This window comes from Microtus ochrogaster, chromosome 15 (assembly GCF_000317375.1).
Source record: "Microtus ochrogaster isolate Prairie Vole_2 chromosome 15, MicOch1.0, whole genome shotgun sequence".
Classification (NCBI taxonomy): Eukaryota; Metazoa; Chordata; class Mammalia; order Rodentia; family Cricetidae; genus Microtus; species Microtus ochrogaster.
The window spans coordinates 29065868-29093864 of record NC_022017.1 but is presented as its reverse complement, the minus strand read 5'-3'; the positions used below and the strand labels follow the sequence as shown (position 1 = coordinate 29093864).

At 52.2% G+C, this 27997-nt stretch overlaps 1 protein-coding gene across 2 annotated transcripts in view; it reads left to right on the top strand.

Annotated features, from left to right (window-relative positions):
• Positions 1-27997, top strand: part of Zc3h7b (zinc finger CCCH-type containing 7B) — a 51950-nt gene that overhangs the window by 10006 nt on the left and 13947 nt on the right. Inside the window, exons 2-14 of one of the 2 annotated variants that reach the window (XM_013348854.2) lie at positions 14256-14314; positions 15214-15247; positions 15373-15570; positions 17281-17439; positions 18977-19057; positions 19837-19893; positions 22304-22346; positions 22767-22960; positions 23232-23553; positions 24340-24395; positions 25199-25298; positions 25675-25836; positions 27106-27311. In XM_013348854.2, coding sequence (XP_013204308.1) covers positions 14262-14314; positions 15214-15247; positions 15373-15570; positions 17281-17439; positions 18977-19057; positions 19837-19893; positions 22304-22346; positions 22767-22960; positions 23232-23553; positions 24340-24395; positions 25199-25298; positions 25675-25836; positions 27106-27311 — 1665 coding nt within the window. In that variant the 5' untranslated portion in view covers positions 14256-14261. Of the gene's footprint in view, positions 1-14255; positions 14315-15213; positions 15248-15372; positions 15571-17280; positions 17440-18976; positions 19058-19836; positions 19894-22303; positions 22347-22766; positions 22961-23231; positions 23554-24336; positions 24396-25198; positions 25299-25674; positions 25837-27105; positions 27312-27997 lie in introns of both variants that reach the window. The other variant, XM_005354485.3, reaches the window with a different exon arrangement.

The following is a 27997-nucleotide window of genomic DNA, read 5'->3' as shown; positions in this document are numbered from 1 at the left end:
TTCCTTCCTTTCTTCTTTTTCGTTTTTTCCCTGAGAATGGGTGTCTCCATATATCCCTGGCTGTCCTGGAACTCCCTCTGTAGACCAGGCTGGCCTTGAACTCAAAGAGATCCTCCTGCCTCGGCCTCCCAAGTGTGGGGATTAAATGTGTGTGCCGCCTAAAGGCTCTGACCAGCTTTTAAATGTGGGTTCTGGAAATCAAGCTCTGGTCCTTGTCTCTTTCATGTATTGAGCCATCTTCCCAGACCAACATGGGACCTTTTTTGTGCCCGCTCACCCATGATCAAGATCTGTGAGGGCTGGGGTGCTGGAGAGATGTCTCAGTGGTTAAGAGGACCTGGGCTGGATTCCCATGACCCCCATGGTGGCTCACTGCCATCCGTAACTCCCGTTCCAGGTGACCCAACAGGCATGCCTGTGGTGCACATACATGTATACATGTAAAGTTTCATACACATAAAGTAAAATAAAACTTTAAAAACAAGCTATGAGGGCAGGGGTTTGTTAACTGTGTCCCCTGTACTGGTGAGAGCCGTGTTTATGTGTCGCATTAAAAACAGCCGAGTTGGCCACAAAAACTTACCAGAAAGGCGTGGCCCAGACAAAAACTGCAAAATCGGTGTCGACTGAAGCACTCGGCGAAGTAGAAAATATGGTCTGACCTGCTCAGGGAAGGACACACTAGTCTCACCAGGTGGGTACTGCCAGCTCCGTCTTGCAGATAGCAAAACTGAAGCTCAGAGAGGTCCCAGAAAGCAGTATGGGACAGTGAGGGGAGTTGCTCCCAGGGCTGATGGCCACCACCAGAGCCTGCCTTCCTCTTGTCCTGGGCACCAGAGTAGGTGGTGCACTCCAATGCGACAGGAATCCCCCACCCCCGCCCCAGCAGGAGCAGTAAGGAGCTCACTGCTCAGGGCATGAGAAGACACCGGAGGTGGTGTTGGACTCTGTCCTCCGAGTGGTGCTTCTTATGCTTGCTTACAATTCCCAAGGGTGACCTTCTGCTACTCTCCTCTTCCTTCACTTCCTTTTTAAGCTTAATGATGGCTTTATTGAAAATTGTCAGAGGTTTGAGAGCCGACTCCGTGGTCAAGAGCACTTGCTGATTTTTCTAGAGTACCCAAGTTTGGTTCTTAGCAGCCAGGTCAATCTGGTGGCTCCAAACGATCTGTAACAGCAGCTTCGGGAGATCTGCTGCCTCCAGCCACCCCAGGCAGCTGACCTCACTTGCACACACCCACGTGCTGACACACACAGCTATGGTAGCTAGAAATCACAAAAATAAATCAGCACGCTCCCTTAATCCCAGCACTTGGGAGGTAGATCCCCACGAGTTTGAGACTAGCCTGATCTACATAGTGAACTACATAGAGAGACCCTGTCTCCAAAAAAAAAAAAAAGATGGCCAGTTTCAAAGAAAGCAAACTGTAGGCTGCTGCAGCCTGTGGCTACTTTGTCGCATTCCTTTCTTAACCTACTTTCCTGGTGGAGTCTGGGGCGGTGCCAGCAGCTTGGCTTTCCTCAGCAATTGTGTGGCCTTGGGCCAGCCCCCATCCAGTCTGAGCCTTACTGTTCTATGAACACGGGATGATAAATCCTACTTTTGAGATGATTATGGACACGCGTGATTCTTTAGGATCAAGTCTTTCATTTAAGGCCCTTCTCAGATCTCAGTATTTAAATGCACCAAGTAAAATCTGCAGGATTGCAAGGAAAGGGAGCTCTGTTCTGCTGATAGATCTGTGTGTGTATGTGTGTGTGCGCACATGTGTTTGAGTGTGGGTGTGGATGTACATGCACAGTGTTTAGGCTCTTGTTTGTGTGTATGTGTAGAGGCCAGGGGACAGCCTTGGGTGACATTCCAGGAATCAGGAGCTGTCTACTTCTCTTTCTTTCTCAAGATTTGTTTTATTTTACGTGTATGCGTGTTTGCCTGCATGTATGTGAGTGTATGTCCCATGTGTGTGCCTGGTGACTGCAGAGGCCAGAAAAAGATATCAGATTCCCCCAGAAATGGAGTTCCAGATTGTTGTGAGCTGCCATGTGGATGCAAGGCCGAGCCTGGACCCTCTGCCAGAGTGGCAAGTCCTCTTCCCTGCTGAGCTCTAGCTCCACACCAGGTTTTAAGATAGGGTCTCTCTCATTACCCCAGAGCTCAGCGAGCAGGCTCGGCTGGCTGGCCAGGGAATCCCAGGAATCTGCCTGTCTCCACTTCCCCATCATTGGGATTATAAGCATCTGCCCGTATGTCCAACTTCTCTTTTTGCATAGTTCCAGGGATCGAGCTCGGGTCCCTGTGCGTGTAAGGCAAGCACTTTCCTGACCGAGCTGTCTTCCCAGCCCTAGAGCTCTTTATTAGTTCATTCAACAAGATTTACCAGTGTGTCTAATGCGGCTACTGTAATTTCGAAGGTGTGATAAGCAGAACATTTCATTATCTGTGGCCACCGAAATGCGATAAGAATGCAGCCTTTCTGAGTAACTCAAGGACAGGACTACTGCGCTGTTGGAGGGAAATGCTAGCTCTCAGGAGGGGGTTTTCTCGTCTACCCTTGCAGCCCTGCCACAGATCATAGGTAACATGTTCAGGTGATCTGTGCAAATTAAGTATGACCCTCCCCAGCGGCCACAGAGCAGGAGTCCAGGAGTGGGCAGACATGCATGTGAGGGCTGTGCCAAAGAGAGAAAGGCAGACCCAGGATGCTGGCCTGTAGGGCTGAGGATGGCGCAGCGAAACCTTCCTGCTCTGACTGAGGAAGAGAGATGGGAGCTGGGGTGGTGAGTACACCGTATGCAGTCGCCCTGCCTTCTGGGGTCTGCTGCTCTGTAGTGAAACCTGAGGCCACTTGTGCATGAGGACAGGGTGAAGAGTATGTAGGGAGAGCCGTGCCCGTGGCGAAAGTGATAGATAGGATGGGGCCTCAGAGCCGACTGCCAGGGTGCAAGTCCCAGCGCTTATCATTTCTCACAGTGCGACTTGGGCAGGCTCCTCCCTGTGCCTCTCATTCCTCATGGGGATATAACTGTTCCTTTTTACAGAGTGCCGGAAAGGCTAAGGTGAGGTTTCAGGCTTTCTGTGGTAAGAGGAAGTGTGTGTCCTTGGTGACTGCCATCAGCCTCCTGTTGTCCTCAGGTTCCTGGGCTCCTCCTGAAAGGTTCCCTTGTGGGGTTTTTTTTTGTTTGTTTGTTTGTTTGTTTGTTTTTGTTTTGTTTTTCAAGCAGGGGTTTCTTTGTGTAGCCCTGACTGTCCTGGAACTACCTCTGTAGACCAAGCTGGCCTCGAACTCACAGAGATCCGACTGCCACTGCCTCCCCAGTGCTAGGATGAAAGGCGTGCGCCACTACCGCTGGCTCCTGATGGGTTCCTAAGCACTGTTTCTCTGGGCTGCTCAGAGATGAACCAGATGCCTACGGGAGCTCATAGCTGGGGACTCAGGGACTGCACAGTGGTTCTAATGAGCTTAGGTGGGTTTGGGAGAAAGGCTTCCTAGTGAAGGACACACCACGGTGTGGAGGATGCCCCCTGCAGGAGAGACAGCCCGATGCTCTACTGTTCCAGGCCTTGCCATGGGCCCAGAAGAGGCCAGGCGTGCCTTGCCACGTTGCAGACACCAGCTAAAGAATGTGGACCTTTTCCTTTTGGTGATGGTGTCACAGGAAGTCTTGTTTGTTTGAACTTTTTGTTGTTGTTGTTGTTTTTCAAAACAGAGTTTCTCCGTATAGTCCTGACTGTCCTGGAACTCACTCTGTAGACCAGGCTGGCCTCAAACTCACAGAGATCTGCCTGTCTCTGCCTCCCGAGTGCTAGGATGAAAGGCGTGCGCCACCACCGCCCAGCTTTAACTCCTCATTCACAAGAAGTTGCAAAAACTGTACAAAGAATCCCCTTCACTCAGCTTCCCCTAACAGTGGCATCTTGTGTAGCTGATGTATAGTATTAAAACCAGAGACCTGGCGTTGGAACATTACTAGACAGTTTATTCAGGTTTTACTGGTTTTTTTGTTTTGTTTTTTTAGTATATGTTTGTTAGTGTGTAGACCACATGTTTTGAGAAGGATAATGACATTGGCATATGTATTAATCAGATGCCCCTAGCCCCCCAGAATGGGAGCACATTGGAGGGGTCTCACTGGAGGTCGTTGGTGAAAGGTGACGACGGCCTGTGGTCATAGAGAGAGAAGCTGCGGAGTCAGGTTAAAGGTGGCAGGAACTGGGAGCTGAGACCAGATGACGGTCAGAGCTCTGGCTAGGGCAGAGGGCGAGGATGGAGAAGGCAGAGGTGAGGGGAGGAGAGGCTAAGTTCAGTTTGGAATGTGTTCAGTCGGAGGAGGCCCAGTGCAGCTGAGAAGGGCATCCGAGACGGCGTGGTGGACATAGAAGTAAGTCTTTGCATTTTAATCTAATTTTATGTATATGAGAGTTTTTCCTGTGTGTAATTCTGTGCACTCCTGTGTGCTGTGTCCTGGCGTTGGATCACCTGGAACTGGAGTTACAGGTAATTATGAGCCACTGTGTATGTGCTGGGAATTGAACCCTAGTCCGCTGGAAGAGCTGCTCGGGCTCTTATCTGCTAAGCTATCTCTGCAGCCCACAGGCATGGGTCTTTTTTTTTTAACTATTTATTTTTATTTCTTGTGCATTCGTGTTTGCTTTCATGTATGTTGGATCCCCTGAAACTGGAGTTATAGACAGCTGTGAGCTGCCTTGTGGGTGCTGGGAATTGAACCCGGCTCCTGGAAGAACAGCCAGTGCTCTTAACCACTGAGCCATCTCTCCAGCCCCAGGCATGGGTCTTAAAAGATGTATAGGAATTGTCTGGGTGGGGGGTGTGTGGGATTCTAGTTAGAGGGCCCAAGATTAGGAAAAGGGTGGAAGTCATAGACAGCCTGGGCAGTGGGCATCCAGGTACCACTCTCCAGAAGGTAAGAGCTGAAAATCTGGCAGGCTGAGGAGGGGGCACGCTTGGCAGAAGGGTGGATTCATGAGTCATCGGCATGACTCATGAGATCATGAAATGCAGGAGCTCATCTGGGGACAGCACAGGAGCAGGAGCACTGTCCGTGGAATCTCAGGAACGTAGCTTTTGAGGCCTGGGCAAAGAAGAGTCACCACCAGAGACAGCAGCAAGGATCCTAGAGGTGGGAGGCCACGGCAGATGCAGCCCGAGGTCCAGGAAGAGGCGAGTCAAAAGCTGCTACTTAGGCAGCAAGGAGGTTCCTGGGGCCGGGGGTCACTTGGCTAATGGCGCATTGGAATGGCAGGGTGAGAGCTGGTCTCTGTGTTAGGGAGTTGAGTGGGGGTGGAGAGGTGTAATCAACTCTGGCTATAACTGCAGTCAAGCCTGGGGGCGGGGCATAGTGTATTGTGCCGAAGGGAATGAAAAGCAGGAGTTACTGTGAGCCAGGGAAGACTTTGAGCATGATGGGAGATGGCTAGGGCCTGGAGCTGGGTCTGCTTGATTGACAGCAAGGCGATGGTGCTGTAGGTAGGCTCTGGGGCCAGACTTCCGGGGTGAGAATTCCATGCGTATGTCAACTCTTTCACTGTGGATGAGGCAGTTCACTATTGTGTACCCACAGTGTCCTCTTGTCCTCTGCAAAATGGGGAATGTTCCCAATGTCTATCCCACTAAGCTGTGTGAAGCTTTGAGGAAGTGATGACTTCCCCTGCCACGTGGTGACCACTAAGCAAGTGCGAATGCTCTGTGAGTGTTCATTTCTTTCAGCCTAAGTTTTCTTTTATTTATTCAGTATCCACTCATTCTTATCTGGGTTGAATAACTGGGTTGAATGAGCTGATGTCCGTCCATTCCTTCTGCCATCATTAATTTACTCTGTGGCCAGCACAGGACCATTGAGATGTTCAAGAGGCCAGCACAGCTCCTCCGGGACCAACGTAGACGTGTCATGTTCATCTCTCCTTCATTTTCAGCTCTTCCCCTCTCTCCCTCATCTTGGTGCTAGGTTCGGAACCTAGGACTTTGAACTCCGGAGTTCTCAGGCTGCTGGTCCCACCTGGTACCTGCCCTACTGAGTTGGTCCCAAGTCAGTTCTGTTTTGTGACTCAGATTTTGCCTGTGGAAAAAAAATCTAAACTTTGCTGCGGAAACTGTCCTGGCCCCCTGCTGTCAAGCGGATTCCAGCCCCTAGAGAAAATGAGAGTGCTGGAGCATCTTTCCAACTCCTCCCCTGCGTGTAAACACACGGCACACAAAGCATGCTGGGATCGTCTGTGCTGTAGCTACACATGGAGGCACTGCCGTCATTGTAGGTGTAGATTTAGTAGATGTGTTGTATTTAATTACTTAGGTGGATCCTTTATGGGCAAGCAGTGAGGCTGCTTCAAGTTTTTCTTTTCCTTTCTTTTTTTTTTCTTTTTTTATTATTTACTTATTTATTTTTGTTTGTTTGTTTTTCAAGGCAGGGTTTCTCTGTGTAACAGCCCTAGCTGTCCTGGAACTTGCTCTTGTAGACCAGGCTGGCCTTGAACTCACAGAGATCTGGCTGCCTCCAGAGCTCGTTTTTGTTTTTTAAGACAGGGTATCTGTGTAGCCCTGACTGACCTAGAACTCACTGTGTAGACCAGGCTGGCCTTGAACTGGGAGATTCACCTGCCCGTGCCTCCTGAGTGCTGGGATTAAAGGCGTGCGCAACCACCTCCTGGCATCTGCCATCCATTTTTTTTAAGATTAATAGATTCAGTTAGAATTCACCCATGCTAGCTGTATATAAGTTCTAAGTTGTATTGGACTTTGAATCTATTTATTTGGTGTGTGATAGTTGTTTTTTGTTATCATAATGCTTATTTAAAAAATAATACAGTCATTGACAAGATGGCTCAGTGGGTAGCGCACTTGCTAAGCTTGAGTATCTGAGTTTGATCCCTGAATCCCATGGTGGGAAGGGAGAACCGGCTCCTGAAAGTTGTCCTCTGACCTCCACATAACGGCTGTGGCACATGCATCCTGCACTTATACACGTCCATGCACACATCATACACATACAAAAGTAACAAATAAAAATTTAAAAACAATATGTTCCATGCCAGGTGTGCAGCACATGACTATAATCCCAGCACTTGGGAAGTAGAGGAGGAAAATCAGGAGTTTAAGGCCAGGCTCAACTATATAGTGAGTTTGAGCCTAGACTGGGCTTTGATTGGTAAACTTGTCTAAAACAAAACCAACAAAACCACCAGTTAGCAACAACAACAAAAAGTAAGCATGGGGCTGAGGGCTGGAGAGGTGGCTTGGCAGTGGAGGGACCCAGGTTCGATTCCCAGCATCCATTTTGCAGTTCACAACTGTCTACAACTCCAGTTCCAGTGGAATTCGACGCCCTCTTCTGGCCTTTGAGGGCACTGCACACACATGGTGCATAGACACAAATGCAGGCAAGACAGAAGAGGTGTCATATTCCCTGGAGCTGGCGGTAGAGACAGTTGTGAGCCACCACAGGGATACTGGAAACTGAGACCAGACCTCTGGAAGAGCAGCCAGTGCTCTTACCTGCTGAGCCATCTCTCCAGCCCGGAACAATTGTGAATGAACCATTGGACATGTTCTGAGCCTTCTGTCTGTGATGGTGGCCATGTGCTGGGGGAGGCAGAGCCCTTCGCCTTTGCTCACCTCTGCCTTTTTCAGTCCTCGCTCGAATCACCGTTAATATTTGTATTTCTGCCTCTAGTTCCTGTACCAGCAGTCTGGGTTTTTAGGTTTGTTTATTTACTTATTTACTCTGTGTGTGTGTGTGTGTGTGTGTGTGTGTGTGTGTGTGTGTGTGTGTGTGTATGTGTGTGCCACAGCACACTTGTGAGAGTAGATTTTCTCCTTCCACCATGTGGGTCCTGGGGGGTTAGCAGCAAGTGCCTTTACCCACTGAGCCATGTCACCAGCCTCCGCCCCTAGGCTTTTTCTAGCATGCAATTCAAACACCTCCAGTCTCTACCCCTGGCTCTACGTGGCCAGGTATCTTTTAAAGCAGTACCTGCTTTCTGATACCAAAATCTGAGCTAGACTACCCAGGCTGCCATGACAAGATGCCCGTTAGGACCCCACCTTCGTGACATTTCACTCCCGCTCCCCCATAGGCCTGGTCCTCAGATGTAAATAGGAGCCGATAGCTCTGCATAGAAACTTGGAGGAGACTCAAACATTTGGTGCATAATAACTGCCTATGAGAATTTTCTTCCCTGATGAGGGGGAAGGGTAGGTGTGGGCTCAAAAGCCACCAGGGTTGGGAGGTGCTCTCCTGACACACCACTGAAGCTCCCTGCTGCCCGTCTCTCTGGTCTTTTTTAACCACATGGCCTTGCCAACCTTCCTAGCCTCAGGGAGTATTGTCTTCCTGTCTGCTTAGCTAGTAATGAGATGAAATAAGTCTCAGGTATTTAATGCCAACTTTTTCTCATGGAGCAAAGCCTGACACGGAGCTGCCCTTTTTATTCAAAATGCACCTTAGAGTGGAAGCCACGGATAGCCCTTGCTGTACCTACAAACCCTCAAGGTAGGGTCTCTGTATTTGTTTGTTTGTTTGGCATCAGAGGCACACACAAACACATGTACGCGTGCACACCCACGTGCACAGCTGCGTGTGCACCCATGCATGTGCACGTAGGCACGCACACACCTACACACCCCCGCCCGCACACACACGCGCTATTCAAAGCGCTCATTTCTTCTCGTCACTGAGATTTCTGCTCAGGTGTTATAGTTGCTTTCTCTGACTCCAAAATGCACCTTCCTGTCATTCTCATTTTTTGTCATGTTACCTCTAAAAAAGACACTAATAACTTTGCCCCTGGCTAGATCCTGCTTGCCCAAGGACACTAAAGATATTTCTGCTGGGGAAGTGTGTGTGTGTGTGTGTGTGTGTGTGTGTGTGTGTGTGTGTGTGTGTGTTTGTCTGTGATATATGCAGGTATGTGCGTGTAAGTGCCAGCATACCACGGTTCACGTCTGGTGGTCAGAGGACAAGTCTGGGCATCTGTTTTGTCTTTAGGTTCCAGAAACTGAATTCAAGTCATTAAGCTTGGGGTCAAGTGCCCTTGGCCACCTGAGCCGTCTCACCTCCCCCAAAAGATTGTATGACTGTTTTTGCCTGCATGTATGTATGTCTGTCATGGGCATCCCTGGTGCCTGCAGAGGTCAGAAGAGGGTATCAGATCCCAGGAACTGATGTTACTGATGGTTGCAAGCCATCATGTGGGTGCTGGGAATCAAACCCAGGTCTTCCACTAGCGCCATCAAGTGTTCTAAACCGCTGAGCCATCTCTTCAGGTCCCCATGGGAAGATACTCCTGAAGTGCTCACTGCATTCCCAGATGGCTGTTCAGATGGATGTGTGGATGATGAGCGCCTGTTTGTCATCTTCTGTCTCTGTTGTTAGGCTTCTCAGTGGGCAGTGAACCCTTTGAGGGCATGTTTCGCTGTTGTTATTTTGGTTTGGTTTTTTTTTGTGTGTGTGTGTGTGTGTGTGTGTGTGTGTGTGTGTGTGTGTGTGTGTGTGTGTCTCGGGGGAGGATATGAGAAAGAGAGATACGTCACTTATAGTCCAGCTAGCCTCAAAGTCCTTATGAAGCCAGAGCTGGCCTTGAAACTCCTGATCGTCCTGCCTCTCCCTCCCAAGTTCTGGGGTTGCAGGTGTGCACCCCTACACCAAGCTTGGTTTCCCCTTCTTTGTCTGGCTTGCAGAGCATTATTGTCTGGGAGCTGTCCCTCTATGCAGTCTGCTGCTCCCTGTGTGATTAGTGGTGTATTGTCTGTGTCTGTGGGACATGAATAGATTGTTTTCGTGGTCATGTTCTCAGCAGGAATCATGGGACAATGCCAGCAGGAGGCCTCTCAGTTGGAAGTGTGGAGTCCATGATATAGGGTAGATGCCTGTATTTCCCCCAGAGTTTTCTCCTGGTCATGGGATGGGGGACACTGCAGCTCTAGAGAAGAAGGGGACCCAGGCTTTTCTGATAGCATGGTTATACAAGTTCTGGGGTGACACAGATACTGGGGTGTCAGGCCAATTTGCATCCTTCTTAGCAGACTTCCTATTGGGACTCACAGCCCAGTCACTACTTCCTGCATCACCCCCATCCTCCTCTGACACCTGGCAGTTTCAAGAGCTGTACCACAGCTCTTCCGCTGGCCCAGGAGTTCTCCAAGGGCAGCAAGTGGCCTGAGAGGGCCCCATCCTGTCCCCAGCAGCACCAAGTATGGAATTGTAGCAGGCATTGCTTGAACTGAATGCAGTTCTGTCTGGGTCTATACAGGTTTTTTGTTGTTTTGTTTTACTTTTAGACTTGGGGTAGGAGTGTCTCTCAGTGAAGTTTTAGATATCTTAGAACTCACAGTCTTTAGAGCAGGCTGGCGGAGCTGGAGAGATGGCTCAGTGGTTAAGAGCACAGGCTGCTCTCCCAGTGGACCTGGGTTCAATACCCAGCACAGCACAGCAGTTCACAACTGTCTGTAACTCCAGTTCCTAGGAATCTGACACCTGTATATCAAATGCACACAAAATCGAGCAGGCTGGCTTCAAACTCACAGAGATGTGCCTGCCTCATCCTCCTAAATGCTAGGATTAAGGTTGTGAGCCACCGCCCCTCGCTTTGTCTGGGCTCAGGTTGGGGGCAGAAAGGGCAGCTTTGTTACAGCCCAGCTTCTCCCCATGGTTTCCCTAGACCACCGCAGACCTGGGTCTCTGACTGCACGCCCTTTGCATCCATGTGGTTCTCAGCAGTAGTAGCACTGATGGGGAGGAGTGGTTGCGGGCCTGCTGAGTGTTTCTTGCTGGACGTTTCTTGTGGTGGCAGTCATCATGTATGGCACGTTCTTTCTTGAAAGCACTCTGAGAACCCAGAGGTCCGTCTTAGCCAGCACCCCTAGGTGTCCCCAGCAGCCTCTACCTGCCTCGTTGCTCTCAGAGCTGAAATCTATTGACTGGTCTTGCTCTGAGGCCTTTATACACAGCAGGAGGACCTCAATGATCCACGTAGACCCTGAGGCCTGAACTGTGGAGAAACATGATGTTTACCTACGTGGAATGATGCCAAACATCCGCCTTGGGGGGCTAATGGCAGGCCCCAAATACACTCCCAAAGCTGAAAGGGTCTGTCTCTGATTTTGTAATTTGTTTTTATTTGGTTGTTTTTGGGTTTCTTTGTATAGTCATGGCTGTTCTGGAACCTGCTTTATAGACCAGGCTGGCCTTGAATTTAAAGATCTGCCTGCCTCTGCCTCCAACATGCCTGAGGAGGGGTCTGCTGACCTGAGCTCTGGTGCTCCAGAAGGGCCTCCACTCGCTGGCTGCATATCTTACGAACCATTTGAGCCTCAATGTCTAGCTCTCAAATACGGATCCGTCACTTATGACTCTACACCCGCCGAGGTTGAATGAAAGGCAGCCAGGAGCCCCTAGCTCGTGATGAGAGGAAAACCCAAGAGCAGGTGGTCACCCAGAAGGCTTCTGCGCAACACTGACAAGCCTGCTCCTGTTTATCCTTCAAATTCAGCTATTTGTAGTGGTGGATACCTATAATCTCAGCACTCGGAAACAGAGGCAGGAGGATCACCCTAAGCTGGAGCCCAGACTGGTTTATGGAAGCCAGAGCTACATAGTGAGACTCATCCTAAAAACAAACAAACAACAAGACCTAGACAAATAAACCCAAAGCAAGCAACCAAAGTAAAAGGCCAGTGCAACCCCCCTTTCCCAGGGCGTGAGCTGTCCCTTTGTGTCACCTAGTCTGTTCACCGCAGAAGTCTAGCTTCAGGTGACGCTTGGGGGCTGTCTGGCCATGCCTCTAACTAGGCTGTGAAGCAGGCTTGGGGTACAGAAATGCCAGCTTTCTCATTCCCAGCAGAGGAACTCAGACCTGCCAGTGGTCTGCTGATGAAGCGCTTGCTGCAAACCAACCCTACAATTTAGGATTGCCTGAATGCTGCTTCTGCCAGTATCTGGTGTTTGTTTGTTTGTTTTTTTGAGACAGGGTTTCTCTGTAGCTTTCGAGCCTGCCCTGGAACTAGCTCTTGTAGACCAGGCTGACCTCGGAACTCACAGAGATCCTCCCGGCTTCTGCCAGTATCAGGTTTTTGTTTCCCAAGGATATAGGAAAGAATAAGAGGCATCAAAGTCAAAGTCAGTCAACAGATAAGACTGCTCTTAGCGCTCAAGCAGGGATTCTTTACCTGTTGGCATTGTGTAATTGTGTCTGCTGGGATGTCAAAGCTAAGCCTGATGTGGAAGTGTTTCTGCCTGCTGGGGGTTTCCCAGAAGCCATGGACTCAGGAAGGTTGGTCAGGCTGGCCTCCAACTCATCATCCTCCTGTCTCAGCCTCCGAGTACTGGGATTACAGGCATGCAGCACTACGCCTGGCTTAGTGTAGGACATCTTGATTGGCCGAAGAAGGGGGAAACTGTGGGACAGCCCTGGAAACAGGCGGGGGTCAGACAGGCTTGAATGTGTGGATTTGAAAAACCCTCTCCAGGGCGTACTTGAGAAGATTGAGGGACAGTGAGATTTGCCCAGTATCTGGGGACAGTATAGGTTGGGGGTGAAGAGGGGCAGAGGTCAGATGGTGAACGAGGCCCAAACACTGGGGGCTCAGCAGACATGGGTCGAGACCATGCCAATGCCATGTGGTGCCTGTGGTCAGACCCACAGAGGCTTCCCCTGCATGGGACTGGGCCCCATTGCATGGTAACCGGCATGGCCTTGCCTTCCCTGCTCAATTGTACGTCCAGAACAAGCCTTGACTCTCCTAAGCTACCCAGGTTCCTGGCCAACACTAGATGAGTGAGGGGTGGGGGGGGGCTGTTTCAGGGACCCCAGAGAGACTGGTGCAGGAGAAAAGCCTTTGCACAGAGGCCAGGAGGGTTGAGGGAACCATGAAAGCAGGATGCAGGGTTGTGTGACAAGGGGCAGAGTCGGGTGCAGGGGCTCATTCTGCAGACAGAGAAACGGAGGACAAAGATTGCTTGAGAAGCCAGAGCTATCATGGCTGGCCTCCTGCCATGGCATCGGATTGCAGCCAGATATCTGACCCAAGAACCATGATATAGAGTGTCCTGCCAGAGGATGGGGCAGTGTGTGGTGACACATTTTCCTATGGTGTTTGACTATTATCTGTATCAGGGACTCGGCACCTGTCACCTTCCAGACCCTCATGCTAGTCAATGTGGTAGAATCTGCCATCAGCCCTGTTACCCACTTGGGGCACTGAAGGCCAGAGTCATAGTAAGTGTGAATGTTGAGCTCACACCCAGTTCTGAGTCCAACCAGATTGGTAGTGGGCGCATGTCAGTGCTCCATAAACACACACACTGGGACTCCCAGGGATGGCAGTTATGTCCCTATCAGCTGAGACATCCCCAAACTCCCTCATTGCCTGGTGAAGAGCGATAGCTACAGATGTGCCGTGGAGAGAACGGAAGGAACCGATGCCCGCACCCCAGTGCCTTCCTGGGCTGAGCTCCACGCCCCGGCCCAGCCCCAGGCCCCGGCCCAGCCCCAGGCAGGAGGTGCTCACACCATCGTTCTTCCTAGGCAGCCATCACTGGGACTCACTAGTGGGCTGAAGGGACTGCCGGTGGACGTGAGGGAAAGCACACACTGTGTTCACGTGTGGCCTTGGCTCCCTGCCACCTCAGGACCACAGCTGAGCTTCCCTTCGTGTGTCTGGCCTCTCGCTGCTGCATGACCGGGACCCTGACTGCCACTGGCTGTCCTTCGCACTTCTGTCTTCCTTCTCCTCGGCAGTCCTGTGCCCCTCGTCCCTGGGAGCACAGATGACTGCGTTCAATGGGGAAACAAGGTTTTTCCTTTGAACTTGAGGTGGTCCCAGTCACTGCTTTTGCCCAAGCCATCGTGTGCCCTTCAAGTTCATCACACAAATGAGGCCAGTGGGTCCTGGGTCTGCAAGATAGCAGCATGGTCTGTGGTCTGTGTAGTCCCGAGATGGCCTCTCAGTCTAAAGCCCCTTCAGCCAGGGGGTGGCGCACGCCTTTATTTCCAGGTCTCGGGAGGCAGAGGCAGGTGGGTCTCTAAGTTCGAAGCCAGCCTGGTCTACAGAGCGAGTTCCAGGACAGGGAAACCCTTTCTCGAAAAAACGAAAACCAACCAAACAAAAAACCCTTCAGACCTCTCCAGTGGGATGAGTGGAAGGGAAAGAGCCTCCGCCAGCCGCAGGTAGGGTAGGGATCTCAGCCACCCCCGGTCCACTCCGCCCCTGCTGTCTGATTGATGGACTGTGCTCTCCCTGCAGACACTGATGGAGAGGCAGAAACGGAAGGCGGACATCGAGAAGGGGCTACAGTTCATCCAGTAAGTGGGCAGTGCGGCCGGCTCTCCTTTTCCTCCTGGCTGAGCCCTGCTCAGTGTGTACTGGGATGTGGAGAGGTGGGGTGAGCTGGAACAGAGCCAGCAAGGCAGAGGTCATGGATTCCACAAGTCCATGTGCCTGGCCTGCCTGGCCTGCCTGCCCCTGGGTCTTATCCAGTATACCATCCTCCCCTCACCCTCTGCATCTTCTATCCCATGGAGCATCAGTTTTCCCCTCTGTGAGGGACCAGGAGACAAGCCCCGCCCTTCCTCCAGCCTGACAGGCGCAAGCTCTCCAGAGCCTCTTCCACGCGGAGCTGTAGCTTTGGAGTTTTAGCCACAGGCGAGGAAGTATAGCTATTGGCCCTGAATGACTTGTTGGGGTTGGTGGCTGTCAGTGGGTCAGGCGCCGACAATCTGAGTTAGGTCAGGAGAAGGGCGGGCAAAGCCTCCCAGACCAAGGGCACCTGAGGTGGACTCTGTGACTCTCCCTTAGGCTGAGGTACAGATTTTGTTCGGTGAGGTCGTGGTGGCAGAGTAGTGGTTAATTACTGTCCCCGTACCAGCCACCCTTGCCTCTGCCGTGACCAGTATCCAATTATTCTCCTCTTGTCCTTTCCCAGGCCTGGGGGCTTCCTAGACCTGGCCAGGGCTACTCTGCCTTTGTGAGTTAGAGACCCCTGGAGTCTCGCTTTCCTGAGGAGAGGGCTGAGCTTGCTGGCTGGGCGAGCCTGGGGAAAATGCAAGTCCTTCCATCAGAACTGAGGGGTCTCTTGCAGCCACAGCCACAGCTGACCCCAGTCCAGTGGGAAAAGCCTATTCTTGGCACAACCTCAGTGCCAGCTCTGGGGCTCCGCATTGGACCAATGGGCTCACACCATCCTTCGTCTCTTTCCTACCAGGTCAACACTACCCCTAAAGCAAGAAGAGTATGAGGTAAGTGTCACCTTGGTGGGTGGGTGAAGGGGACGGCTGGCTGTTGTTCGTGTCAGGGCAGAAGGTTGTAACTGAGCTAGTCTGGATGGAGACCTGCTAAGGCCCCGTGTACCTGCCTTGCTTAGGCCTTCCTGCTCAAGCTTGTTCAGAACCTGTTTGCCGAGGGCAACGACCTGTTCCGGGAGGAAGACTACAAGCAGGCGCTGGTGCAGTATATGGAAGGGCTGAACGTGGCTGATTACGCTGCCTCTGACCAGGTGGCTCTGCCCCGGGAACTGCTGTGCAAGCTGCATGTCAACAGAGCGGCCTGCTACTTCACCATGGTGAGCCTGCCCCCTTTCCTCTCCCCGCCCCTTTAAGATTAAAGGTGTGTGCCACCATGACTGGTTTTTTTATTTATTTTTATTTATATGTATACATGTATGCCTGCAGGCCGGAAGAGGGCACCAGATCTCATTTTAGATGGTTCTGAGCCACCATGAGGTTGCTGGGACCTCTGGAAGAGCAGCCGGTCCTCTTAGTCTCTGAGCCATCTCTCTCCAGCGTGTTTTTTTTTTTTAATTGTTTTTGTTTTTGTTTTTGAGACATGGTATCTCTGTATAGCCCTCGCTCTCCTGGAACTCACTCTATAAACAAGTCTGGCCTCAAACTCAGAGATCCACCTGCCTTTGTCTCCCAAGAGGTAGGATGTAAGGTGTGTGCCACCACCACCTGGTTAAAAAAGATATATTTTAGTTCTACATGTATGGGTGTTTTACCTGCATGTATATCTGTGCACCGTGTAGGTGCTTGCTACCTGCTGAGGGAGCTCTGTTTGTTGGTGAAGCACTTGCCTTGTTGCTTTGGAAGCACAAGGGACCTGAGTTTGATGTTTGATTCTCAGAACACATACATACGTACATATGCACACATATACATAGAAATATACTCAAATATATACACACACAGACACAGATACCTACATATAGACACACATGTACTTACATATTTACATACACACACACACACATTCACTCCTTCACCCCCTTCTCCTTATAACATCAGTTGGAGCTCTCTCTAGCCCAGTGGTTCTCAACCTTCCTAATGCTGTGACCCTTTAATACAGTTCCTCATGTTGGAGTGGCCCTCAAACATAAAATTATTTCTTAATTAACTAATTAATTTACTTATTTATATGTATGAGTGCACTGTCTGCGTGTATGCCTGCAGGCCAGAGGAGGGCATCAGATCTCATTACAGATGGCTGTGAGCCACCGTGTGGTTGCTGGGAATTGAACCCAGGTCCTCTGGAAGGGCAGCCAGTGCTCTTAACCTCTGAGCCCTCTCTTCAGCCCCTATAAAGTTATTTTTGTTGCTACTTCATAACTGTAATTTTGCTCCTGTTATGAATCATAATGTAAATATCTGTGTTTTGTGATGGTCTTAAGCAACCCCTGTGAAAAGATTATTCAACCCGGGGTCGTGATCCTCATTCTGAGAATCCCTGGACCTGCCAGTTTCTTCAGTCAGTGAAACCAGGTCCAATGAGACATCCTGTCTGAAGAAATAAGATGGAGGCCTCTGGCTCCTCCCTGCGCACCCCTGGGCACACACACCCACAAACACAGTCATAGCCACAACAAAACAGCATCAGCAAGCATCCTCAGTCACAGCCTCACCCCAGATGAACTGAAGTAGAATTTCAGGGGTGACCTTTCTCCCTGATTGCATCACTGTGAGGAGGGGCTACTGTCATTCTTAGTCCGTGATGTTCCAAGCCAAGGACAGATGGGTCAACAGCTGTGTCACCCAGCAGGCTCACTGCTGCGGCTGTACCCACAGGGTCCTGCTAGTACCTACATCAGCCTGTCATCTTTACGCCATCAGAGTAAACGCTGCCCTCTCTGCCCTCTCTCTCTGACCTCTGCCCTGAAACTCTTCAGCCCGGTCCCCGAGGCCATCCCCTTCGCAGTTCCTCCGCAGGGAAGTGAGGTTGCTTTCCGTGCCTAGGGTCAGAGATGCTGACCAGCGGGCTCCCTGGTTGTCTCCCATAGGGCCTGTATGAGAAGGCGCTGGAGGACAGTGAGAAGGCGCTGGGCTTGGACAGCGAGAGTATCCGGGCACTGTTCCGCAAGGCGCGTGCCCTCAATGAGCTGGGGCGCCACAAAGAGGCGTATGAATGCAGCAGCCGGTGCTCCCTCGCCCTTCCCCACGTGAGTGCTGTCTCCCAAGCGTGCGTGCTGGCCCTCCAGTGCTCCTTGCCACCACATACTTCTGCGTCGTAGGAGGTTGGATGAGCTGGGACTGTGTGTCGCCATTGGTAAAACTGAAGTGTAGTATATATACCATCCCTCAGCCTCCAACAGCCCTGTGCTGCCAAACTGATGCTCTCATCCTCGTTTTCGAGATGAAGAGATGTCGGTGTTGGGCTGTCACTGGGTGGGGAAGTGACAAAGAGAGAGCTTTGCTGGACACTCACATGTATGTCGCCCCTTGTCATTTATTCACTGAAGCTGGTATATGCCTCACTCTGCCTTTTGGTCACTTTATAAGAATTTACTATATGGTGTCCACATAGGCACACATCAAGGCCCACTGCCCAGCTCGGTGGTGGTGGCGCACGCCTTTAATCCCAGCACTCGGGAGGCAGAGGCAGGTGGATCTCTGTGAGTTTGAGGCCAGCCTGGTCTACAGAGCGAGTTTCAGGACAGGCACCAAAGCTACACAGAGAAACATGGTCTCGAAAAAAGGAACTAACTAACTAAATAAATAAATAAAAGGCCCACTGCCCTTTGGTGACTAACTGAAACAATCCTGGCATCCAGGTCTGTTATCTTCCCAAACTCCTAAGCACTTCTTTTTTCCCCCCACCTCCGAGATGGGTTTCTCTGTGTAGTCCTGGCTGTGCTGGAACTCACTCTGTAGACCAAGCTGACCGACTTCGACCTCACAGAGATTCACCTGCCTCTGCCTCCCAAGCGCTGGGGTTAAAAGCGTGCGCTGTCACCACCCGGCTAGCACTTATGTTTGTCAGGTGTAACTACAGTATAGAATCCACAAAATGTCCTTCCTGGAAACTTTGTCTCTGGCCTAGTGGCTGTACAGGGACTCCTGTCCTCTTCTTTACCGGTCTTTCTAGAAAAGATATGGAGGGAAAAGTCAGAGCAGCAGCATGGCTCCCTGGGGAGAGCCTGAGGCTGGAGTGAGTGAGCGCAGCCAGGGGCTCTCGCGCTCACTGTCACTCGAGGAATTCTAGAAATAAAATAGGTAAGGGCTGGGGGTGTGACCCATAGTAGAGCACTTGCCTAGGATGTGCAAGACTCTGGTCTTCTTCCCCAACTCTACAAAGAAAAGGAGATTAATAATGAAACTTTAATCCCAGCATTTAGGAGGCAGAGGCAGGCAGATTTCTGTGAACTGGCGGCCAACATGGTCTACAAAGAGAGCGCAGACAGCCAGGTCCACACAGAGACCGATTCCTAGCACCACTAGAAAATTACAGTCTGGCACAGTGGGTGGTACCCATAATCCCAGGAGTTCAAGGCCAGCCCAGCAAAGGTAGCAAGTCCCTGTCTTAGAGATAAGATGGAAAAAGATAAAAGCAAATGTGTTCCTTTGCCTCCCCCACTGTTCCCAGCAGTGACTTGGAAAGACAGTGTCACCTCCCAAGGCCACATGAGGTGTGCAGGAGCACAGCCGTGTGCACCGGGACTACCTAACCCACCTAACCCTATGTCCTGCCTTCCGCAGGATGAAAATGTCACTCAGCTGGGTCAGGAGCTGGCTCAGAAGCTCGGGCTGCGGGTGCGGAAGGCGTATAAGAGACCCCAGGTAGGTGGGAGCTGGGGTGGGCATAAAGAAGTGGGGTGCGAAGGAGGGACTAGGCACTGTAGGGGTCCCGAGTGAGGTAGCCAGAGCCTGGTAAGGACAGAGGGGATGACAGCAGGTGACCTTCCTCCCTGTTGGCTGAAAGCCCTGGAATGAGTAGCAGGACCTTGGGGAAGCGGAAAGGACAGCCAAAGCTCCCAGCTTCCCTTAGACACAGCTGTTAAAACAGCTCTCTCCACTGCCCTGGACGACTTTAACCACCCTGGAGATGGCCCAAGTTGACACTGGTGCCCTTCAGTTTTGTGTTCTCAAATGCTCTCTTCATGGTGCCTGTCTGAATGTTAGTGTCCACATATGTCACCTGCCGTGTGTCTGGAAACTGCGTGTCCCAGAACATATGGCTTAAGTTTTTCTGGCCTGACCTTGGACACGTTACTGCCTGTTTCCACATCTGGAAGACAGATATTACGCCCACCTCAGGAGGCTCATGGGAGGACTAAAACGGGAAAATACAAGATGGCTCCTGGCACGTCATAGGAATGTGTATGTTTAGATCCTCAGTCCGGGTCACACTTGGAATTTAAAAATAAAAAAATGAAAAAGCCCCATGTGACCCTGGGAGCCAGAGTAGGTGGCAGCGGTAGTCTGCAGGTACGGAGTCTTGGGTGGCACCGAAGACCCCACAGCTGGTGTCAGGGTCTCTGTGTTGTCCTGACTGTGTGGGATGTTTTGCCTGTTTCCACATTCTTGATCTCTGTCCACCTCTCCCCAATCTCTGGCAGGAATTGGAAACATTTTCTCTGCTTAGTAATGGCACCCCGACTGGCGTGACAGATCAGGTAGGCGTGATCCAGGACCCCAAATGCTTCCCCAACTTCATACCAGTCTGTCTCTCTCCATCCATTCCAAGAGCTCAGGCAGTGGGCTACAAAGGCCCCAGACAGCACCGTGTCTTTCACCAACCCATTTCCTTATCAATACATCGAACCTCATCCACAAAGGTCAGGACTGGTCACAGTTATGGAGGTCTGTGAGAAGCCCAAGCAGAATGGAACTGCCCATGAAGAGGATAAGGCGAGGCCTACCTCAGTACAAGAAACACCCGAGAGCGTAGAAGCCAGCAGCAGGTGGTGTCTAGGCTGAGCCCCTGGCGTCCTGTAGATCTACAGGACAGTCACATGAGAGATTTGGTGCTGCTTGCCCTGTGGGCTTCTCTAGCACGGGAGTCACTTCCCTGGCCGGTTGGTCACTCCATCTGTGTGCCTACAAGTGGGTGGCCTGGGCTGTGCTCACAGCAGATCTGAGTCTACAGGGTGCCAGAGAAAGAAGCTGAAGGAAGACTGTGTGGGCTCCTTGTTGGGAAGCGGTTCAGCCTGGTAGAGAGGGAATGGGATTCACAGGCCAGACAGGGCAGCCTGAGCAGAGGCCCTATAGTCAGGAGAGGAAGGCTCCCTCCACTGGTATAGTTCCTCAGGGCACGTGTTGGGGGTCAGATTCTGAGGCCATCCTGAGAAATGACTCCCGTGCTGGAGAAGCCCACAGAGAACACAGCAGCCAGATCTCATATATGACTATCCTGTAGATTGTACTGGGTACCAGGGGCTCATCTCTAAGGTGGCCACTCCGCCCCTTCCCTCATTCCTTTGGGTATCTTAGGCCATTATTGCCAAGTGACTATTAGTAGCAGGGGTTCTGTGCAAAAGGGCAGGGAGAGAAAAGCCAGGACAGGAGGGCTGGGCGGCCACTCTTGTCCTGCAGGGCCTAGGCAGCACTGATGGGGAGAATGACAGCTGTCCGTAAGGTGTTCATCCCTGGCCTCCTTTGTTTTCCCCTCAACTCCTGTCTGTACGCACTGTGGGGAAAGCAGCTCCCCGATCAGCACGGCAGCCTTGATCTGAGCAACTTATCTGTGGCGTACAAACACCCCAGGGAACAGATGTGCCCGTATTCACTGTGTGATCTGAGGACAGGCTCAGGGGTGGGGCTGGGAGAATGCCTGGTCCCAGAGAACCGACAGACCGGACAGGCTCAAGGCAGGCCTTGGTCAGACAGCCCCACACTGGCCCAAGAGCGGCAGCCGCCAAGCGTCTCACAGAGTGTTGGCTAAAGCAGTAGGTGAGGCAGGGTGCTGGATGACTTCTGCTGCTGCCCTTAGGGAGGGGCTAATGCTGAGAGTCTGGGCCTTCTCCACAGAACAGGAAGGAGACAGGGTCATCCTGGACACACAAGGTTCTGCTGGATGGTGAAGGGATCAGGGAAAAGAGGGGTGTGTTCAGGGTTGAGGAGTGACTTGCGTCTCTTGTGGCTGAAACAAGGCAGAGGAATTCACTGGGGCCCAGAAAGGGAGGCTGGAGATCTAACTTCTCAAGCCAACCTCCTGACAGCACACGCTACACTCGTGATGAGTACAGAGAGCGGCTTGTGCGACCAGCCTCCTCTGCGCTCCGTCTCCGTAACAGTTCCGGACAGTGTGGCTCTGTGTCCTTTACAAACGAGGAAACTAGTCCAGATAGGGTGCATGACTTGGCCAAACCAGAGAGCAAGCTCCAGCCTTTCCCCAGCCCAGAGGATGCTCTCAGACTGTGACCCCAACACACACAGCCGCAGAGTTCAGATTCTCCTGAACTAGGCCTGGGGCCTAGGGAGTGGCTCTTGTGAATACTGGCCAGGTTGCTCCTCGTCCTCTGAATTCTGTTTCATCTACGCAATGGGGATTGGCTTCCACCTCAGACAACATTCTCCTTGGAGGGAGGGAAGTTTCCTGTGAGGCTGGGGGCTGAGCCTGGGCAGGGGGACACCTTTGTCTTCTGATGAGAAACCATCTGTGAGGTGAGGAGCTCAGTAAAACCCTTGTCACAGCCTTTAATCCCAGCAGGTAGATCTCTGAGTTCAAGGATAGCCTTGTCTACATAGTGAATTTTAGGACAGCCAGGGCTACACAGTGAGACCCTGTCTCAAAAACAAAAACAAAATAACCCAAAACCCTTGTCTGAGGATATGGCTAGGACTTCAGGTAAAGAAACTGAGACGCAGAGGTATAGCCCTTCCCTGGGACTGCTGCGCCCTGCAGTACACCTGCTAGGCTAGTTCCACTACACCTCTCCTAACCCAAGCCTGCCCAGGCCCTGACTGAAAAGCCGGCCTACAAGTGTGGTAGGTGTTCGTTCCTCAGTGGGTGGCCGTGGGCTTAGTCATGGGGACCCTGTGGCATCCCATCCTCCATCTGTCACCTGACCTTCCTCTCCACAGGGAACGTCTAATGGATTGGGATCCATAGATGACATCGAGACAGGTACTGTCTCAGCTCTGTCGAGTGGGACACTAATGCAGGACAGGAAGGGACGCTTCCTCCGCTTGTCCTTTCCTTCACCCACGCCTGCCCCTGTTGAGTACCACAGTTCAGAGTCCTTGCTTCTTTGCTCTATTCATGGGATTCCAGGTTATAGCTAATAGTGCTCAAAGAGGACACTGCTGGCCCTAGAGAAGGGGACACTGTGGGTACTGGAGTGGAGTCAGGACCATGAGGACTCCCCCTCACCCCCCACCAGCTCCAGGCTATCTTCCTTCCTTGACTAGCTCTGGGCCTGGGGCAGGGAATAGGGAAAGCAGGTCCCCGTGGAACTGGGGAAGAAGGGAAGGTGTTGGCTTAGTGACTAGGCAACACCCCCACCACACAGAGCCCTTTCAGCTACTGAGCCTACCCCCTCCACAGATTGCTACGTGGACCTACGGGACTCCCCGGCCCTGCTCCCCTCCACTCCCACGATGCCCCTGTTCCCTCACGTTCTGGACTTACTGGCCCCCCTGGACGGCAGCAGCAGGACACTCCCCAGCACTGAGGGCCTTGACGACTTCTCAGATGCGGATGTGTTTGGTCCGGAGCTGGACACCCTCCTGGACTCTCTGGTGAGCCATGTTGCTGACTTGTTCCGTGCCTCTAAGCCTGTCACTCACGAAGAGGCAAGGGAAGGCCCCAGCTTCACATCACAGTTGGGAGGATAGAGGGTCTTGCCGGAGTCTTCAGAGCAGACCCCAGGAGGACTGAGCAGAGAGCCAGGGCCTCTTCTTGAGCATTTAAGGCAGGCTATGGAGGAATAGCTGGTTCCTAGAATGCCCCACCCCGCAGGTTGGATAGTCATGTTCTCTTCTGACCCCTGACTCTGTCCCCACTTTGCAGTCTCTGGTCCAGGGTGGCCTGCCTGGCAGTGGTGTGCCTAGTGAGTTGCCTCAGCTCATCCCTGTGTTTCCTGGTGGGACCCCACTGTTGCCACCTGTAGTGGGTGGCTCTATCCCCGTGTCCAGCCCACTGCCTCCTGCCTCCTTTGGCCTTGTCATGGACCCCTCCAGGAAGCTGGCTGCTTCTGTGCTGGATGCCCTTGACTCTCCAGGGCCCACGCTGGACCCCCTGGATCTATTACCATACTCTGAGGCTCAGCTAGATGCCCTTGACAGCTTTGGCTCAGCCCGAGGCTCCCTGGACAAGCCTGACTCCTTCATAGGTGAGGCCTTGGTGGGTACACTCTCTTGCTCTACTCCCTTGACAGTGCTTCCGTGTCTCTGTTCTCTGCAGCTCTGTGCCTCCAAAGCACATGCCCTCATCCCCATCACAGTCCAGAGCAGTTCATATTGTCTTATCTCTCCTGTGCTCAGTGCTGTTTGAGCCTGAGTCTCAGACTGGGTGTCTTCGTTCTAGACCAAACAGTAAAGCTGTGTTAGTGACCCCATCTGCTGCTCTCCCCGGGCCTCCTGAGCCCTGAACCTCCAGACTCAGGTCCCATGGTTCTGAGCTCCCTTGACTCTTCTCTGGGCTGGGAGCCATAGACATAGGAAATTGAGCAGGCCTTTATAGGGCTGGCTTTTGGAGGTCAGAGATAGTCTAGGGCGCTCAAGACTGAGGGACCCATGGGGTGGCAGGGTAGAGAGGAGCCAGGGATTCCTTCTGGAGGGACCTAATGGCTTGGAGGTATAGGGGTCTGTATGGTGGAGGATCAGGGATGGTTGAGGGCCAGAGCAGGGGTCCTGGGGGAAATGTGGCTGAGCCATGGTCTCACTGTGAGCCAAGCTACAAGTCTGGACTTTCTCCCATGGGCAGCAGGAAGCCTCAGAAGGCATAAGCAAGGGTGGACATGTTGGGGCCTCTTTGCTCCAGGGCTGTGACCATGAAAATAGGAGTGTGGGCCCATGCAGCTTCTCTGAGGTAGAAATAAATGTACAGGGCATCCCAGAAAGGCCCCTCATGTCCTCAGTGCTAGGGCACATGACTCCCATGTCTTTTTTCCTAGAAGAGACCAGCTCACAGGACCACCGTCCTCCAAGCAGTACTCAGAAGCCAGCCCCCTCAGTGAGTAACTTGAGTGGGGATCCCAGACCAGGCTTCTTACTCATCCTGGGGTTATGAGCCCCAGATTGGGGGTAAGGTGAGCCCTCTGCATTGGTGAGATGCTGCATTCTCCAAGAGGGACACCCTCAGAATAGACCAGCCCCAAGTGATCTCCTGGCCCTTCCTCCATGCCTTATGCAGAGAGCACACATTGGGCATCCTTACCCTCTTGTGTGAGGGGGAGGCTGAGCAGCCGTAAGTGATGGCCCTAGTAGTATCAAGTCTCTCATCTCTGGGCTCAGCCTGCTCTGGATTCAAATAAACCACGAATGAGCAGCATGTATGTTAACTTTGGCTTAGATGCTAGCTGAGTGGCCCTAGAAAAATCACTGGCTTTCCTTGGGTCTACTTTTCCTGTCTTGATTTCTAGGACCCTGCAGGGACAGCATGGGTAAAGCCCTTACACAATTCTACTGGCATTTCTCTACCTTCAAGTTGACCTTTAATCCAAGGAAGTATTCTGGGGCTAAGCTGGCTTCTACTCATTGTCCTGCCTTAGCCCAGAGGCCTCAGAAGCAGGCCCTGATGTTTGTGGTACAAGAGTCCCCTTGTACCACAAATACAAGGCCTGGGAAGATGTGGAAGAGGGTCCTAGGCTGCAGTTCTGATACTGGGTAGGACAGATTGGAGGAGGGGGGTCAAAAACATACCTATTTCCATTGGAGGAGGGGGGTCAAAAACATACCTATTTCCATTGCATTGGCTGGCCCTGGTGGTCCAGGTACCACTCAGGGCCCAAGATGGCCAACATCCTCCCATTATAGCCGGAGCCCTCCATGCCCAACACCGCCTTGCTCATCAAGAACCCTCTGGCTGCCACCCATGAGTTCAAGCAGGCCTGTCAGCTATGCTACCCCAAAACAGGTAATCTCGCATATGCAGCAGCACCCCTCTGCCCTGGAGATGCTGGGAATCTCAGGAATGTGGAAGCCAGGGCCAAAAGTACCTGTCTATCAGTGGGAGATTCACGTAGGAAAACAAGGCCTTCCCCTGAAGGAAAGGAAGGGGTGGGCCCTGATTAGGACCCGCCCTCCGCCAAATACTGCCTTCACAAATCAAGAGCAGACTCATTAGGCCCAGACCTGTTGGGGCAGTCATGTGGTGGGTTCCTTGAAGGGCTTCCCAAGTCCTCTCTCTTCCCAGCAAGAACATGCCAGGGGAGACACAGTGGGAGCTACAGCAACCCAGATAAGGGTGTCGGGTTGTCCTGGAGTTGCATCCCTGTGTACCCTGTCCACAGGCCCCAGGGCTGGTGACTACACCTACCGCGAGGGCCTTGAACACAAGTGCAAAAGGGACGTCCTTCTCGGCCGACTTCGGAGCTCAGAGGACCAGATCTGGAAGCGCATCCGGCCCCGGCCCACCAAAACCAGTTTTGTAGGCTCCTACTACCTGTGCAAAGGTGAGTGGACCATAGTGGGGCTGGTGCCAGCCAGGTCTAGCTCCTCCCAGGCCTACAGCAGAATGGCCACAGGAGAAGATGAGGGAGCTCAGATAAAGCCGGGGGCCCACCTGAGAGTCAGCCTCTCCTCTCTTGGCCTTGTCCAAAGGCAGAGATCACTCAGGATGTCCTGTGGACCTGGAGCTATGTGACAGCCTATACCATCCCATGTGAGATTCCCACAGCCCAGAGACAGCCAGGTTCTTACTCCACAGTATTCCCAACGGGATGGGAAGAGTCCATAGAAAACACAGGAAAGGCTTGGAACTATCAGTTTTTTAATGATCACACTATTTTCCTTGTCCTCACTTCCAGCTCCTAGAAACTGGGTCAGCAATGAATAGACCTTATTTGTTTTTTTATCAGTTTCTCTGAACAGCCATGAGATTAAGCATATCTGTACTGCAGCACTTTTGACCTCAACACCAGACATCTGCATAAAACCCTTCTGCTCTCTGCTGGTGTGTGGTGGTATACGCCTTTAATCCCAGTACTTGGGAGGCAGAGGCAGGTGGATCTCCATGAGTTCGAGGCCAGCCTGGTCTACAGAGCGAATTCCAGAACAGGCTCCTAAGCTGCAGAGAAACCCTGTCTCAAACAAACTAAACCTTCTGCTCTCAACACCAGATATCAGGATAATTGTAGGAAAGAAACGGAAGTTTTGAGAGTCACCACGGCTCTGGCCTTGTGCCATCACCCTGCTCATTGCAGCTGCGCACACAGGCCTCCTAGACCATTCCGTCCCTGAAGCCCTGCCCATGGCTGGGATGAAGCCCAGTGCATGCCCACATCCACATTCCCCAACCCGTGGCACATGCTCTGCCCCTCAAGCCTGCTGGCCCAGGTTGGAAGCCATTCCCTGTACCACTTCCCTCTCCCTCTGCAGCTGAGGATGTAACCCACTCCTTCAAGACCTGTGGCTCGTGTTCCTGACCCTAGTCATGCAGTTAGTCACTTTTCTGGCGAATAATCCTAAAACCCCTCCTCTTTATGGAGATGTGCGTATTCTACAAATCCCTTGGCACACTTTGTCTTGCATTACCTGCACAGACACAGTGGGGGGGTGTGGAGGTGCTAAGCACAGAGGTACTGGGACCTGGTATTGGGGAAAGCATTCTCCTGGGAGGTCAGCACTTGGTGGTTCCGAGTCCTGCTGCCCACAGTGAATCCCAGGTGCTGTGGGCTGCCTCCCCCACCTGGCAGAACATGTGTCCTCTTGTCTCTTTGCAGACATGATTAACAAGCAAGACTGTAAGTATGGGGATAACTGCACCTTCGCCTATCATCAGGAGGAGATTGACGTGTGGACAGAGGAGCGGAAGGGCACCCTCAACCGTGACCTGCTCTTCGACCCTCTAGGGGGTGTCAAGCGAGGCAGCCTCACCATTGCCAAGCTCCTCAAGGAGCACCAGGGCATCTTCACCTTCCTCTGTGAGGTACCCGCCTGCCCAACCATTTCACCAGTCCCCAGTAGTCCCAGGCACGCTGAAGGCTGGGCTGTACCTCTGGTCAATTGGTCATTGTAGGAGCTGTTGGCCCTGGAACCTGTGGGTGTGGTAAGGCGTGGCTCTAAAATCACTAGAGCCAGAGACTGTCGGAAAGTTAGGCCTGGGGATCCTATTAGAACCCAGATCCTGTCTGGCTTCTCATTCTACAAAGGTGAAAACCAAGGCCAGGAAGAAAACAGTAATGACCCCATCTGTTCTTCCTGGGATCCCGTAATGTGCCAGGATTCAGATCTTTATCCATACTTCCTGGGTAGCTCCAGCACACAGATGCTGTTCTCATTTACCAGCGATGCTGGGGTTTGAGGTGAGGTGGAGCCTGAGGGCCATATGGCCGAGTCAACTTGTGCTCCAAGCTCCAGCACCTAGGCCCAGATCCCAGGATGAGCCCCCACGCCTCCTGGGGCCAGGTAGCTTGTCCAGTGTTGTCCCCAAATGGGTATAGTGAATTTAGCCTACCTTAGCTGTCTAGAGCAAGGTGTCCTTGGCCTGCCTTTCGGCTTCTCCCTCTGCCCTCCACCTGTGTTCCAGGCTGGCCGTGCCTGCTCTGCTTCCTGTCAGTGACCCAGCTTGCCATCCTTCCCAAATTTCTTCATTTTCTCCCAGGCCAGCTGAGA